The 17,559-nt window shown below is 40.2% G+C and overlaps 1 protein-coding gene across 3 annotated transcripts in view; it reads right to left on the reverse strand.

The window, feature by feature from the left end:
- Positions 1 to 17,559, reverse strand: part of rai14 (retinoic acid induced 14) — a 50,642-nt gene that overhangs the window by 18,173 nt on the left and 14,910 nt on the right. For 2 of the 3 annotated variants that reach the window (XM_074617136.1, XM_074617135.1), the window contains exons 3-7: positions 6,813 to 6,943; positions 4,584 to 4,672; positions 4,262 to 4,326; positions 2,301 to 2,358; positions 1,556 to 1,626 (exon numbers count right to left, since the gene is read on the reverse strand). In XM_074617136.1, the coding sequence (XP_074473237.1) occupies positions 1,556 to 1,626; positions 2,301 to 2,358; positions 4,262 to 4,326; positions 4,584 to 4,672; positions 6,813 to 6,943 (414 nt within the window). Of the gene's footprint in view, positions 1 to 1,555; positions 1,627 to 2,300; positions 2,359 to 4,261; positions 4,327 to 4,583; positions 4,673 to 6,812; positions 6,944 to 16,240; positions 16,371 to 17,559 lie in introns of all 3 variants that reach the window. The other variant, XM_074617137.1, reaches the window with a different exon arrangement.

Consider the following 17,559-nt stretch of genomic DNA (forward strand, 5'->3'; position numbering starts at 1 on the left):
ATGACTCATATCCTTTTTGCAGTCTTCCAACACTCTTTGACCCACTCAAACCAAACAACAATTACCCGGCCATGTCTTTGAATTGTGTCAAGGAAGGCTGAGCTTCTTTTAAGTAACTGAGATATATATTTCTTTCCAACTGAAAGCATAAGGAAGCTTTTACACTCATAGTACCACTGTTTCTGAACAGTAGTTTACATTTACTTGATTTTCTATAAACACTCTTTGTCCGACATATGTGAAACCTGGCAGATGTTCCCCTATTTCTTTTCTATATCTTGCTGTGTGTTTATTTAAGCCAAATATAGATCAGGTATAGGTATTTGTTACAGCCATGATGTCTGCCTGAGGCTAACAAGCTGGCATGTTCTGTTCAGCACAGAGAGCAATATGTTCCAGACGACTATGTGGTTCTCAGTCTACATGTCGACTAACAGCAGACAGAGCTGCTCACATCTCGCACACATATTTGCAGATGTTTGGCTGGAAAAGTAAATGATCACATTTTGTCTTCCGGTTAACAGAAAACTGCACTGAAGCTCTGTCTTTCAGCTACAAATTCATGTATAAAACCTAAAATGTGCAAGTGTGAGAACACGTAAATATACGATCTGCTGACACATTTTGAGATTAGGAAGAAATGTTTGAAGACCGTGTGTAAATGTCACTGAAAAAAAACTAAAAAGTCTGGTTGGGCCTCCTCAAATTGTAATAGGATTTCAGAAACACTATACTTTAGCTTTAAAACCCTTACAGCCAGTGGTACAAAGTGGTAGCATGTACCAGTTTTAAAAGCCACAACATACATCTTGTCAAAGACTTAAACAAGCATGAGGCGGCAATACATTTTAATTAAAAATAAACATAACATCTTTACATGTAGGCTAAGAGACCACTGCGTGTGTATATTTATCTCCAACAGGCCAGATGTGGCGGGATAATAAAAAGGGGCAACACATGCTCTTCTTTCTTTCTTTTCTCTCACTTGCTCTCTTTTTCTATTACACAAACACAAAATATCATGCTCACGCACCCCAGTTGGGTAAAAAACCACAGGCATGGAGCGTCACTGCAATGGAGACCACATGTCTGCGGCTTGAGAGCAGAGTTCCCACAATATACTGACCCCCTACCTCACACAAATTCACATATACACGCACACACAATGTACATTAATCAATCTTTAAACGGAGAAAGAGAAACAAGAGGAAATGTCAGTTAATGAGGATCCTTCATAGTGTAGATTTACAGCTGTGAGAGACAACTGCCTCTGCTCTCTTAACAAACTCAAAAAGCACATTAAGGGACACAGACCAATAGCATCCTGGGGCACACACACAACCAATAGACAGGTAAAATCCAAAGCGTACAAATAGTGATTAACCTTCCTAGAACAAATTCCTCTCTGGAAATAACACAGTACGAAAGCGATATGAATGAGACTGAATGGAGCATTTCTGTGGTCGTTATCCTGTTTCAGAGCCCCCTTGCTATCCTGCCAGAAAAAATAAGTCTGGGTAAGAAAGAAAGTGGAAGTAATAATGAAAGTACATACTGCATCTTTCAGGTTGATGGGACTTTTGAGTTCACACAGCAGTTGGACGATCTGGATGTTCCCGCTGGCAGCTGAGGATAAAATAAAACAGTCAGAAAGTCAGTCATGAAAAGAAGATTGCAGTGTGGTCTTGATCAGTTAGGATTTAATTCAGCAAGAATGTGTCTGCTTTGTCTCCCTCTCTGATTTCCAAAACACCAAATGAATTTAAAATAAGATGAGTTAAACATGACTGGACTGTCTACTTTCCCATTGGCAGGCTTATGGTAGCTGTACTGTTGTAACACATGACACTAGTAAGCCATTGCCTCAACTTTAAAAGGGCAACATTGAATTTACCTAAACATCCCTGTCGACTCATCATTGTAACACAAACTGAAAAGAAGCTCAGAAGAGATCTGTTATTCTCAGTGTAGGCAGACGATGTTGAAAAACATTATTTTTAGAGACAGAAAGTATAAGCTTCATGAAAAAATGATGAGGTCTGTGAGAATCTTCCCATCGCTCTGACACAGTGTTTGGTTTGAATGAAAACCGGCAAGAGTATTATAGGAACTTTAGATTGAAACAAACTGGGCTGAACATGTTTAATCACTTAATTCCAAATATGGTAGAGGATTTCATCCAAATAAAATCAGAGCTTGAACCTAATCTCACAAGATATTTTCCCACGTCCTTGTCTAAGCAGACTAATCTTTGAGAAAAGCACATGTTTAATTAAGTCTCCGGACACTGAGACACTTACCAGCGTGATGCAGAGCAGCTTTTCCTGAGCTGTCTACAGCATCGATAGGACATTTACTCTGGAGGGGAAACAGAAACATATTAGAAGTGTAAATCAATGTTACACATGAATTATGAAAGGAAATTGTTAAATACACTTTTTTGTGTCAGTAGTCTGTGACATGCAACATATTCAGTACTTGTGGTGTGATGAACTGCTGTGATTACATTTAGTCTCCACTCTCCATCAACCTGCCGTGTCTGTCTGCTAATTTGGTGAATTCTTACATTTCCCTGAATGACTTTCAAAACTTTTCAGAGAACATGACATCTGTCCAAATAATTCTCAAAACTCAAAATGTCACGTGGCTGAATTTCATGCTGGTGTAGATTATAATGTTAGTTTTCCACTGGAGCTCCATTACAACAGAGCAACCTGCTTGAGGGTGTGTGTAACCACGGCTGTGACTAGTGGTTAAAGGAGCGGCTGTAAAACGGTGATAAACACATTTCATTTCCTATATTCTTCACAATAAAGCCCCACGTTATTTTGTTATTTAAAAGCTTTTATTATGAAGTAGCAAAATCAGGAAATGCTGGGTTTCCATCATCAGTAACTTTACAAGACTCCTATGCAGCTGAAAGCGAAACAGCAAAATAAAGCGACGATAAAGTGCCATGAAGGTGTTCAGCATCATCAGATTCTCTTCATACTACAAAAACTGTATTAGTGTCAAAATTAAGGCCCAAAAATTTCGCTGCGCTCGCATAGAAGGCCTCTAAATCTCAAAGTCCCAGGATGAATTTCTGTCCCAGTCCTTCCCTGTTGCAAATTGAGGGACGGCATAATTGTTTTTCGCCTGTAACGGCAGAAGTGCATGCGCCGGGCCTTCTTCCACCTACTGTATATATGCGAGTCGAACTCCTCATCAATGAATAAAGACGCGTGAGAGGAATCGATTGACGTAAAAAACTTTGAGAACTGCCTGCGGATTAAAGTGACGTCCATATCACCAGACATCCAAAAAAATCATGACTGATGGCCGATGCCAGTTTGCACATTAAGTAATTGCTAAACCTCTCGTTATTGTATTTAATTTGTATTGTGAAATTGTAAAAAACGAACTCTCACACTTTTATTTTGTAGACAAAATCACTAAAGAGGACGTGATTCTGTGGGTAACAGTTGCTGCCATGACGAAGATCTACAGTATTTCAGCATTCAGCATCTGACTGAGGGGCCCGGCAGGCTCCATTGTTTCCTCAGAGTTGTTTTGTAGCATGTCACCGGAGTGTGATTGATTATTATTATTATTATTGTGTGGGACATATGCTTGAATACAAAAAGCACCATCAACTGTCAAAATGCCATGTTAAACAGGCAGGTGTGAGTTGCTGAGATGCTGCAGACTGTCATGGGGTAGTTCGGTCAGCAGATCAGAGCAGGAAGAGTGTGTGTGAAAGTTTGTTTGTGTCTCCTCCTGCTGAGATCTGCTGATCTGCGCGCACACATACACATAATCAGCAGGCTGAAGAAATGAAGCAGTGAAACTGTCTGGTTTCAGACATATTAACTGAATAGTGAGACCATTCAGAGTGTAGGTTTCACACGGTTCATGCTACCGCTGTCACGCATTCCTTATTGGCTACACAAAATAATGCGTCCAAGAAGAAGGCCTGCTGGGTGACTAGATGCTCTGCAATTAAAAAATTCTTAGTTCCATATTTCTTGCACTTTTTGCTGTATAACACGTCTTGAAAACATTTCACTGAACCTAAAGTATGGTAAAGCCATTATATTAAATCAAATACCATGTAGTAAATGATCACTATGGGAACATGTTGTGTGTAAAATAGCATGGCTTGATAGATGGCAGCAAATTGTTGCAATATTTTTAGGGCATTAAATATGACAAAGCCAATTTAGAGATACAAACCACAATTTGTTACTTATAAAAGCCTACTTCACTACATCCATCTTACCTGAATGAGCTTTTTGCAGCACTCGATGTGATTGCTTTTGGCAGCCAGGTGTAACGGATTGAAACCTGAACATAAACAAAGAAAGGAACTTAGTTGAGATCTTCATTAGGCCAAAGAATTTAGTGAGAAATTGGATAAGATGAAAAAGAAAACGACTACAAGAAAGCATCTAGAAGTGGCACTAGAAAGCATGTGGACACAGCATTATACTTTTCTATTTACAGTATTTATTGAAAAAGAGATCACATTTTTTGCAGAAACACAGATTCAAAACAATATCCATCTGTTCTATTACTACTGCATATATAACAACAGTACATACCTGCAGCATCAGTGATTGACAGGTCAGCTCCATGGGCCAGGATGACAGATAGGCAGTCTGTCTGTCCACGTGCAGCTGCCACATGAAGACTAGATACAAAGCCAAGAACAAAGAACAAGTGCTGTAATTAGGGCTGTCAAATTATAATGTGTTCACGCAAATTTGTTTTAACGCCACTAATTTCTTTAACACATTAAGACAATCGATCTTTCAGAGGTTGTAGCAGGTTCGGTTTTAAAGCAAGAGTGATGATACTGGTATCATGTGAAAGGAATCCATTGGTACCAACCATGTCATAGGTTGTAACGAACAATAACGATAACAAATAATGCGCAGAATTGGCGCAGAATTTCGGTGAGGAAAAACTGCCATGGCCATTTTCAAAAGGGGTCCCTTGACCTCTGACCTCAAGATATGTGAATGAAAATGGGTTCTATGGGTACCCACGAGTCTCCCCTTTACAGACATGCCCACTTTATGATAATCACATGCAGTTTTGGTCAAGTCATAGTCAAGTCAGCACACTGACACACTTACAGCTGTTGTTGCCTGTTGGGCTGCAGTTTGCCATGTTATGATTTGAGCATATTTTTTATGCTAAACGGAATACCTGTGAGGGTTTCTGGACAATATTTGTCATTGTTTTGTGTTGTTAATTGATGTCCAATAATAAATATATACATACATCTGCATAAAGCAAGCATATATGCCCACTCCCATGTTGATAAGAGTATTAAATACTACTACTAATCTCCCTTTAAGATACATTTTGAACATAAAAAATGGATGATTACATGCAATTAATCGCGATTAATCATGGACAATCATGTGATTAATCCTGATTAAATATTTTAATCGACTGAAAGCCCTAGCAGTAATGTATTGTATGTTTGACAGCAATTTTAGGTATTTGCTAGTTTTCAGCATTAAAGATCTCATAGCGTGGGAACCTGAACTTCCTTGAAAACTACTACTTTGCAAAATAGTGCATCTACATGCTCATACAGCACATAACCCACTGTAAAACCACAACATTTTGTCTGTTTGTGCGTATGCGTGCAGTAGCCAATCAATACAACCCCTTTCCACCTCAGCGAGCAGAATGAAAAAAACTACTACACATACCCAGCATTCCCTTGGTGTGTGAGTGTGTGTAGGATACACACTCACACAACTATGCCCACATGCCTTTCAATCAGGTTTTATCACCATAGAGATACTGTAGACTCCTCCTTTGTGCGTCCTGAAAAGATTGGAGCGCTCTGAGATCCCAAACCACCACATTCATCATGATTTACAAAGGCTGTGAGTATGCATCTATATGTGTGTTTCTGCGTTCTAATAGTCACACACAGAGAAAAGGGTCAAGGATGTGAACTACTGATGGAACAAAAAAAAGCCTGTGTGTTTGTTTCGGCATGTGAGAGTCTAAGCGTTCCTGAGTTTTGATGTTCCTGGGTCTGAGTGAGCCGCTCAACACATTGAGGTCAGCGGGTGTTGTGTTTCAGAAAAAAGAAAGGAGGTCAAATATTAACACTGAGCCTCTGTGTTATCAACAATCTGAACTGGTGAGGCAACGAGCTTCACTGCCTCTGCAGAAATGAACCGGCTCTCAAAACACTGAATATCAGGGAGGCTGAATGAATGGTTGAAAATGTCAACCTTTCAGGAAATAGAAAAACAGCTATATTTTTAGACTGGCCATTCATTTTTAACATAGTGCTGTGGAGCGTAAAAGTAGTCTCAAAAGCCCAAGACATGAGGATTTGAGCATATGCTGTAACTGAAAGGAAAACACAAAAATCACCAAGACTGGATAATGTTTCCCTAAAATTTAATACACCCACTTTTATTTTACCACAACCACACTATTTCTTATCACACCTTTGTTATTAAAGTGTGAGCTAAGTCCCAGATAGCGCCTGAATAGCTGCACTTCTATTTACTTGTCAGATATTACTAAACCAGGCTGCAAACTGGAGATTTGCACATTTTATTCTCCTCAGGTTTTTGGTTTGCAGCCTTGTCTGTGTAGCAGATCTGAATCAAAGTGCTTTTCTTTTTTGACTGAAGCTGCTTCCCCGAGCTCATACAGTACCCATCCTACAGAAGCAATTAATTACTCTGCGGGAGTAATTTTGTGCTAAAAAGCTAATTTCCCTGATTGCCACATCTTTATCACAGCCCATTTTCCTTGATTCTTTTGTAGATATTAGTAAGAATGCTTACGCTGATTTGCCCTCGCTGTCCAGCTTTATAGCACTGGCACCTTTCTTGGCGAGAAGCGACGCCAACTTCTCCACCTCGCCGTGCTCCACCGCAGCAAGCAGGCGCTCGTCATTTTTGCTCCACTCATTGACCTAAAGAGATGGGAGAGAAAGACAAAACCATCAATATCATCAAGACAGACTTTAAGATATCAATTGTTGTGATGTAGGGCTGTCCTCGACCAAAGAAATTCTTAGTCGACTAAAACTCCACCACTTTAAATCTTGTGTTTACCAGATATGTGCTCATAAGGTTCATGAAAATAAGTCATTCAACATGAAAAAAGCATAAAAAAACTACTAATCTAATAAAGAAATCTTAGTTGATTTAGACCAAGACGAGACTAGTCGGCTGATCGACTAAGAGGGGGAAGTATCCATGGTTTTAATTATAAGAAAGTATGTTATATCAGACATTTAACTTTATCTCTAATAATAATGTATACTTTCCCAACAATGACGTGCATCATTGGACATTAATATACACATTAGCAGATCTTACTCTGCAGCCAAAATGACCGAGATGCCCTTAATGTGAGTAATGTTTCTCAGAGGGAGGGAATGTTTTTTTGGCTCTGCTATGGCCCGCACAAAACATTAGTCTCCATATGTGAGAAGAACACACACACACACACACACACACACACACACACACAACTAAGTAATATCCAATGTGGACACGTACACAAACCAAACGGCCCCACTTTTGTATCACTGACAGGCCGTTCAGATAGAGAGATGTCAGCTATTGGAAAGCTTCAAGCATGATCTCACTGCACACTGCAGTCTGATGGCAAAAAATACAGTAAGCTTTTTAAGAGCTGTTCACAAAAGCATTTACCTCTGGCAAAAAACTAAATCAACATTATGGAAACACATCTACCATATACATTAACCATATAAAAAAGGACGATGGACAATCCTGACCAAAATCAGGAATATCAAACTAGGAAAGAAGTAGCCGCTCATTTGAAAGAAAGACAGATTCGAAAATGTGTTTAAACGAAATTGTTGTAAAGGGAGCGTGTTCTAAATGTATTTGTTTCCTTAACTTGATAACAGAGTGACAGGCAGAACTAAACCTGCGCTCCTCAAACATGTTGGCAGCACAAATTCATTAGTCAGCTCTCCATGCAACCATCTGTGCATATTAGGATGCAGCGCACAGTATTAGATTTGACCCGATAGCCTACTGACCTACACGTGATAAGGGGGGTGAACTCTCTGACTCCAGAAATACTTGTGGTGGCAAACTGTACTCTATTTCAAGAGAGCAATAAGCTAACATAGCAATACTTGGTGTAGATAGCCTCTGTGGCAAACCCCCAAATGCAATCACTGCAATACGTTTTGCACAGCTGGTGGAAAATTGCTGGGCTATAAAAATCCCTTCTGTCACTGAAACAGCTAGGATGACCACCTAGCGCTGCAGCCTTAGCCACAGAGTCATTTATATGGAGCAGTGAGGAAATTAAATACACTAAATTGTTGGTGTTTTCTAAACTAAAAAGAAAGTAAGACTGAGAGGAGAGACATATTGTTGCATTTCTGGCGAGGAGCTCTGGAAAACTGTTGTAAACCCACACATGCTCTTTGTGTTCCAGGCTTCAAAGCGTTGAAGCAAGAGGTGAGATACTATTTAGGAGGCTGTGTAAGACGAGAAAGTTCTCCGACAGACTGGAAATAACAGATTGGATATAAAAATACTCAGCTGAGCACTGAAGGGACACGTGAAAAAGATTTATGAATCTACCAGGTGCCCTTCCATGTCTTTGATGAGCAACGATGGGCGTACTTCACCAAGTATTTCCAAAAATATCCAAGACCAGTTTAGAGTTACTACAAAATAAATGCTGGACCTTTATAACAAAGTTTACCATTAACTGTGTTAATTTGAGTTTTAACTTTCTGCTTGCACAATTCCTGTATTATTAGAGATACTGTCCTGGCAATACACCTAGCAGTAGCCCTTTGTTTATTACTAGCGTGTTCATCAGTATCCCCCAGAAACTGCTGCTGTGTTGACTTACAGCATTTCAGTATTTGCTCATGTTTTGTCTATTTGCTTATGTTTTCTTAAAGGTAAACTGTGGAGTTTTGTCCAGAAACCCTCACAGGTACTGCATTTCACATAAAAAAAATATGCTCAAATCATAACATGGCAAAGTCAGCAACTTTGTTGTCATGCAACAACAGCTGTCAGTGTGCTGACTTGACTATGACTTGCCCCAAACTGCATGTGATTATCATAAAGTGGGCATGTCTGTAAAGGGGAGACTCGTGGGTACCCATAGAACCCATTTCCATTCACATATCTTGAGGTCAGAGGTCAAGGGGACCCTTTTGAAAATGGCCATGACAGTTTTTCCTCGCCAAAATTTAACACAGGTCTGCAGCGTTATTCAACCTCCTTTGGTGACAAGCTAGTATGACATGGTTGGTACCAATCGATTCCTTCGGTGTTCTTGTTTCATATGATGCCAGTACCTTCACTCTAGCTTTAAAACTGAGCCTGCTACAACATCGAAAGATTGATTGTGTTAATGCATTACAGCAGTGGTTCCCAAACCTTTTCTACAGGGCCCCCCTTTTGTAGCTAAAAATATTTTCAAGACCATTGATCATTAGATGAGCTGAATAAGGACCTGGGTGGCTTACCGCCTCTGCTAATCTATATCTCTGGGGAAACCCTGTGTCGCGGAGTAAAACATGCACAATGGTACTGTGGGGGTAAGTGCAAGTGGAACAGAAAAGTCAGAGAACGTGCATCTGTCCGTCGCTATGATTGACGTGCAGTGAAACATGACACAGCAGGAGATAACTAAAGCTATAAAGAGGACATATCCCATATGGTGTAGTGTTTAGGATTCCTTGTTTTCACAGAGGTGAGTGGTATTTGCCTCCCAGTATGCTGGTCAGAAAAGTCTCAGTCATGTGCTTTTCAAGCAGCATGCAGGGCACTCAAGCAATCAAATACTAAAAAAACAACTGAGCCATAACTGAAGAAAAAGGAAAAAAATACATATATGCATATGAATGAACCCTGTGTTTCTGTTGCCAGAGCTTTATCAAAATCTTCAAAGAGAATGTAAAAGGAACTTGTAGAGTTGTTTGTTTATATTATTCATTCAACACGGTACCCGGTAGTACTCTTCTTATCATGTTTTGGGGACATCAGGAAGGGTGGAACTTGCTGCTGTAATTTAGTGCCTTTATGATCCGGAAATAGCAGCAAAACAAAGCCACTCCTATACTGCACATTACAGATTGAATAACAGGAGCAGTCGCATCTTGCAGATGGTGAGGTGTCACTTAATGGGACCTTATTCAGGGAGCTACAGTTCAAGTTAAGTTTGTATTGTGTGCACCTGAATAATTCAGTAACTTTCCAGATCTCTCAAAATAAACATCATAACAAACTCACTTGATGTTGCATCTGATTCTTTACTGGGTGTTGACACTTTGCAGATATTTGCATGAAAGGTCTGCAAACTGAGTTGATTAAAATAATTTAGATGGATCTGAAACTTTGTATTTCCTATATCTAACCCTGTGAAGTAAACTCAACATTGCTTGTATATATGAAGCCCTGTGATTGACAGGCCACTAACCCAGCTTGTTATTTTCCCCAGTTCATGATGGGGTTGGTTCCAGCTTCCCTGTGACCCACAAGTCCTATGGGAGGCTGGGTCACGCGTCATCAACGCGTCATATCTTTCGGGGTATTACACATGCGCAGTAAAATCTGGCCTGCAGTCGCCGAAATTGAGCCAATCGCAACGCACGACCGCAGCTTCAGTTACACTGCGCATGTGTTATACCCCATACCCCAAGACCCATGTCCGCCCGTCACCCAGCCTCCTTTCTATAGGATTTGGTGACCCACCTGATCAAATCAGACTCTGTACCTTTTCTAAAAAAGTTAATCCTGCATCCTTTCCTAGTCCAGGCTGTACTTTGCTTAGGGCTGTGTATTGCCAAGAATCTGGCAATACGATACATATCATGATACAGGGGTTACGATTGAATATATTTTGATACTGTAAGCAAGGCGATATATTGCTATCTATATTTAATTCTAAAAAAACTGTCGTAGTATAAAAAACACATCACCATATGCATAAAATCTGAGTAAAAAAAAGTTTACTTTTTTTATGCAATCCCAACGGTGAGATCTACATTTGCATTTATCACATTCCCTGTATCATACAACATCATAGCACTGCTTTTTGTCCAATATGAGCCACTGTCTGCCACAAATCTTTGCATGTAAATTATTAATTTGAAATCTATAATGTTTTTGAGAATCAATACAGTATCACAAAACATAATATTGCAATACTCAAGTGTATCGGTATTTTCTTACACACCTATTTAGCTGTTTGTTTGAACAACTGAATATGCTTTTTCTCTGGTATGTTTTCAACACACTGGCGTACAGCAGGACATGAAATGATTTTCAGAGTTGCTTAACCAGAGGAGCATGTCACAAAAGACACAGAATGATACTGAAAAGACAAAATACTGGTACAATGCCTAGATTGGAAGTGTTTTCATTTCAAATACAGAAGTATGCTGGGATAATATCTCACAGAGAACAGACACAAGATTTTAAATGCACCATGCAAAGAAACGACTACCAATGTTTATCCTTACGATTCACCCACCCAATATTTACAGAAAAACCCAGAAGAGAAGAGTTGTCATGAAAGATGGTCAACCACACAAACCTGTCCAACCTAAGAGGGTAGTACGAGGAGGAACCTGAAAATGATTAAGTTAGAGTGTGGTTTCACAGAGACGGAAAACCAGAAAAAAAAAAAAAGGTATGAGGTAGTTTTAAAACTAAAGTCCAGGGATCTGGGTACTGTATATTCTCTTGCTTCAGGGCTTTGTGCTATCATTAAAAACACTGCCAAGAACACTAGACAGCCAGTTCTCTGTATACTTGCTTCAGTAAAGATTTGTTCATGCTGTGTTTGGTTGTCAGAGTCTTTGAATCAAGAAACTGCAGCCCACTACTCTGCGTTTTCTAACAACTGCCTTACAGGCAAAAGTTTCACTCTGAAAGTATGCAACTCTACAAAAGCTTTTACCTCATCTGAACCTCCACTGTGTCTACAGAGTAGAGTCGACACTCCCCTTCTCTGTCAAACAGAAATATGTACTGTAACTTATTATTACCACGCCATTCATTATTACCCAAAGGTTTATATGACAGAGAAACTAGTATTACAACATCTGCACAACGTTTCACACATCTGTGTCTCCGAAGTGTACTTTCTCCAGTGTTCATGATTCATTTAACTTGTTTCATATTGAGCAGGACTTCCTCTTTGTACACTGAAGCATCCTGCTGGTCACACTCAAACACATTATCTGTCGATCGACTAATCGAGTCGTTGTAGCTCTACAAAAATCCATATTGTAATTAAAATTTGGGTGGCTGACCTTTTTTGGTCAAAACAAATGGTTTATGGGTCGCTCTTATTTTGATTCTTGAACACTATATGACTGTAAAAGAAACATCTCTAACCAAAAACTGCCAAGTATAGAGTTGATTTTTGCAGGTAAGGCTCCTGTTGTGGTCTCATTAACAAGAACTGCATGTGGTAGAAAAACTGGAATGGACTTTAAACCCCTACCAACACAAATACCAACCAGCGCTAATAGAAAAAATTACAGGGGAAACACTGATGTACTGTATCACATGATCCTGCCTAATGGCTTCTGTGATTTTAATAGGCTGACCAAAGAAATGAAAGGCCATCACGACAAAGCAGCATGACATCGATAGCATTAGACTACAGTACATTGCAATGGACAGGTTTAAGTGGAGCGGAATGCACTGCTCCAGTTTCAGCCACATACACAAATAGTGTCATCCCGGGGAGGCTGATGAAATAATCATGGGCCGGCAGAGATGGTGCAAAATCAGCACAGGCCTCCTCTGCAAAAAGTGATTCAACAAAGTGTATTGAAGAGTTTTCTTAACCAAATTTCTTTTTGCCTGTTCTGAGAGGGCAAACAGTGTACCATATACCCTTGCCGTGCAGCAGTAGAAACAAATATCCTCATGTCCTTAAAGGGTAACTTTTGTAATTTTCAACCTGGACCCTATTTTCCCATGTTTTTGTGTCTAACTGACTAATAGGGAGAATAATTTCTAAAGCTGGTCCAGTATTGGGGGAGGTGCTGTAGACAGCAGCTGCTCACAGGCTGCAATATGGTGCTATTGGGGCAAGCTGGCACTGCCATTTGCGTCCACTAAAAGAGCTTATTTTTGCCATGACAGGCTCCGATTGTTATTATAAGTGTCTGACATTATGGAAAGAGTGCCGCTCAAGGAGAAGTTTTGTTCTGAAATCTTGCGATGTTACGTGTTGCTGGAAATGGAGTAGCCGGGCAGGGTTTGTTGTGTTGGAGTACAGAAAGCGTAGCTTAGTGTTATCTAAAAGATTCTCAATGTCATGGCTGAATATTTAGATGATTTCGACAATGTGGATGAGGTCTTTGAATTCGATGGCCACCCGTACTTATTTGAGCCAGAGTCTTGTGTGCCAGAGTTCTCCATGAACGGGACTTGAACACAAGAACAAACAGACCGGATCAAGCGAAAGGTAAGAAAAACATTTTATTTCTCTGTAGGGTCCTTTCCATAAAGTTGTCAGACACTTTTAATAACAATCTGAGCCTGTCAGTGGCAAAAACAAGCACTTTTAGTGAACACAACATTACACTGATGCTGCTCACTTGCCATCGCAGCTTGGTCGCTCGCGGCTGCCGGTTACGGCGTTATCTCTCAATACTGGACCAAAAAATTGTTGTCCCCATTAGTCACTTAGACAGGTTGAAAAATACAGAAGTTACCCTTAAAGTTTGCTGTAACTATTTTGATAATCTATTAACCATTCATTTTTCAAGCAAAGAAGCCAAGCACTACCTCGTCCCAGCTTCTCAGTTGTGAGGAAAATATGCTGCCTTTCTTTTTGTTATGTGATTGTAAATTGAACATCTGTGGGTTTTGGACTGCTGGCTGGACAAACGATTAGTCAAGTAAAAGAGAAAAGAATTGGCAGATTAATCACTAAACCAGCAACATGAGCATTCATTTGGAATCGTGTTTCGGCTCACCTGACAAATGTAAGTCCAATATTCTCTCTCTTTTAGCTCTGTTTTTGATCTCCACCAACTCCTGAGGGAAATATCTGGCTCTTTAGCTTCTAAAAGCTCCACTATGTTCTCCAGCTAGTCTCTAACTGTGTGTGTCTACTATTTGCTGCAGAGCAGGGAGTGTACAGTGGGCTTTGTTGCTGAAAACAGCTGCCTGCTGCGATCGAAAACGATGCTGTGAAAGAGAGTGAACCGAAACAGTAAGACAGCTAAACAATGAGCTGAAACTCGCAATAAAGCTCTGTAAAACTGAGAGGAGCTGCAGATGCAAGTGTTAATTCACTGAAGGTTCATCACAACGACCCCTTTCACATATATGATACAGTGTTATTACAAAATATGAATTATATTAACCACTTTCATGAAAACAATTGCTATTTGCAGCCCTGCCCCTCATGACAACACAGCAAAGAGCATGTCAAATACTGTACAAACACTGCACTTTCAAAAACATCTAAACCAGTGTACAACACATGAACTCTAAATGACTGGACAATATCTGCTTCTACTGAATACTGTTGGCTTAGCCTACATTGGCTTGCACTGGACAGCATGGGTTTAGCCCCAATAAGTCATGGGTCACTAATCCTGTGATTATAAACCAGCAAGACCACCGTTGTTCTGTGTGTGTACCCCCAGGAAGTGAGAAGGATCTCACTTCCTGTCTTGCTTTCAGTTCTGTTTCCCCATCTGCCCCCCCGTCCTCTCCGTCCCCGTCCGTCCGCCTGTCTCTCTTTCAGGTTCTCCCTCTCTTTCAGTTTCTTTTGCTGCGATAAGTGTGTTTACAGTGGGATCAGGGTGTGGACGGTAGTGTGTTCTCGCTCTGTCTTTAGCCTGACAGTCATTAAGACACACAAAGAGTCGGCTGATAACACTAAGTGTTTCCTGTTTGTCCAGGCATGAGGCTGGCTGCAAGGACAAGGACAAGAGAACAAGGAGCGAGAAAGCTGAAGAGGTGAGGAAAAAGAGAAAGCAATTAATGAATTGGTAGAGACATGCTGAGAGACAAAAAGAAACAGAGATACATTACTGGTAGAAATCAGAAGTTTTACCATGTATTAATGTTCTGTGTGTTGCTTTACAGTTATGTTTCAATGAGTCATTGTGTCCTCTCCTCTCCTCACGTCCCACAGGTGTTAATTTCTCTAAATCATGGAATGACAACTTCAAACGTCCAGTCATTACTACACTTTTAGAATAAATTGCAAAGAAAACAGATACCCATCAAGTGTGTGCGACTGTTTGTTATCCTACTGGTTTTTGCGTAAACATGGCTGTGTTTTTTCTGGTTCCCTGAACTTCCTCGGTTCTCTGAAGGAAAAACAAACTGAGATCGGGAAACAGTAAGTCCTACATCACAGTCTGTATGTTTGTAGAGTTCAGCCCCTAAGAGCAGGTGGAGTTTAACTTAAAAAATGTTTACTTAAGAAAACCTTTAGTATTTCCCTCCAAAATAGACAAAATAACATGTTTGTTGATCTACGGATAAAAAGGTGTTTGTTCTTCTTTGAACAACTACGTGGAGAATACAGGTCATTTCAATGCAGCTGCTGTACTTCCACATATATAGTGGTAAAAGCTAATACTATACTTATACTACTTATTGCTATAACTCATTTAAGTTAAAGCTGACCTGATAAGCAAAGAAACCAGGAGGCCTTTTGACACTATTATTTGTCAGTGTACTGCATCTGTGTGAACTTAGGGGACACTGAAAAAGAAAACAAAGCAAATCCTTTCCCAGGAAAACTAAAGATTAGAATATAATGTTAAAGGCAAAACCAGGACTATGCATATCCTCAGCAGACTTCATAGAAAAATCCAAGAATTACTTTTCCAGATGCCTTGTGAGGTTGTTTAAGGGAAATCTGAGCCGACGGTGGCAACAACATCACTGGCACTCTGGGGATGAAAAATAACCCTAACACATTTCATGGTGATCTGGGCAGTAATTGTAAGGAAATCTTGTTTTGGACTGAAGTGTTGGACAGACAGAACAACCAACTAGGCCACTCTGTTAGTTGGGCAGGAAAAACAAAATGTTGACATAAAGAGAGAAGATAAGGGAAACAGAAACAATACATTGAGTGAGGAAGTATTATTTTTTAAAGATAATGCACATAGAGACTGACTTTCTAAAAGTCTTAAAAGGGATAGTCTGGGTGTTTTGAAGTTGGGTTGTATGATGTATTTATCCATTGTTAGTGTTTTACCTACAGTACATGACGGCCGGCACGCCCCCAGTTTGGAGAAACAGACAGGAGTTACTGCACGGAACCAGAGTAATGTACTGCTGTGGACGGGGCCGGCAGGAAAAACATTTTTGTCACCTAATAGAAAGGCTCACCTAAAAACAAAAATCAATTTCAGTTTAAGTGTACACAACAGTTTGAATATTGTTGCAGGTTTACCTTGCCGTCAGACAGCTCTTTCCGACGGGGAACTAAAGCCGCTGTATCCATTCATGGTCTCGCCAGAGCCACCAGACTCCATTGAAAAAAACCTGTAATTTTACCTCGCAGAACACGGGGGTTGCTGGTCTATCGCTGCCTCAATTGGTTAGTTTGTTTGTGCTTGTGTGACTTTGGTGAATCCGAACTCAAACTAACCCATTTGAGGCAGCGGTAGACCAGCAGCTCCCGTGTTCTGCGAGGTAAAATTAAATTTTTTTTCCCAATGGAGTTTGGCTGCTTTGGCAAGAGCATAGATAACGGCTTCGGTTCCCCATCGGAAACAAAGAGTGTAGAGCTGTCTCATGGCAAGGTAAACCGGAGAAAATATTCTAAATATCGCAAACACTTAAACTGATATTGCTATTTTTAGGTGTGCCTTTATTTTTGGTGTCTAAAATAGGTTTTGCTGCTGCCCCCGTCCACAGCAGTACATTGCTTTGCTCTCGTGCCAGCACTCCTGTCTGTTTCTCCAAATTGGGGGAGTGCCAACCGTCATCTACTGTAGGTAATACACTGACTATGGATAAGTATCTCATACAACTGCACTTCAAAACACCCAAACTATCCCTTTAAGCATGGAGAGGAAATACGGAAAGGAAATGGAGAGTGGGGAAAAGGAAAAAACAACCAAAGCAGCACAAGGTTATTAGGATGAAAATACATTAATACATGTATTAAAGTCATTTCTTCTCACAGGTTCTCAGAGAGCTGACTGAACATGAACACACAACCCCACTGTTCCAATTCACACACTAAACCAGATTTGTCTCTTGTGTAAATGAGCATTATGTTGTCTGTGGGATTACATGCAGAGATGAAAGATAAAGATAAATAAATGCAGAGAGAAAAGTAGGTTACTGGGAGGTAAGACACACAAGCAACATACAGACTAAACTCCAGAGGGGAATAACATCTATGCAGGTTACAAGAATATTCTTTGTTTTAGAGAACGGTTGAGAGACAGAGGAGGGCAGTACAGACAGGAAGGAGAGGATGGACGAGTGAACAATGTACAGAACAGAAAGGAAAAGAAACAGTGAAGGAAAGAGAGACTGACACATCTACAATATTTCTGCCCTTTGA

Source organism: Sebastes fasciatus, chromosome 19 (assembly GCF_043250625.1).
Source record: "Sebastes fasciatus isolate fSebFas1 chromosome 19, fSebFas1.pri, whole genome shotgun sequence".
Lineage (NCBI taxonomy): Eukaryota > Metazoa > Chordata > Actinopteri > Perciformes > Sebastidae > Sebastes > Sebastes fasciatus.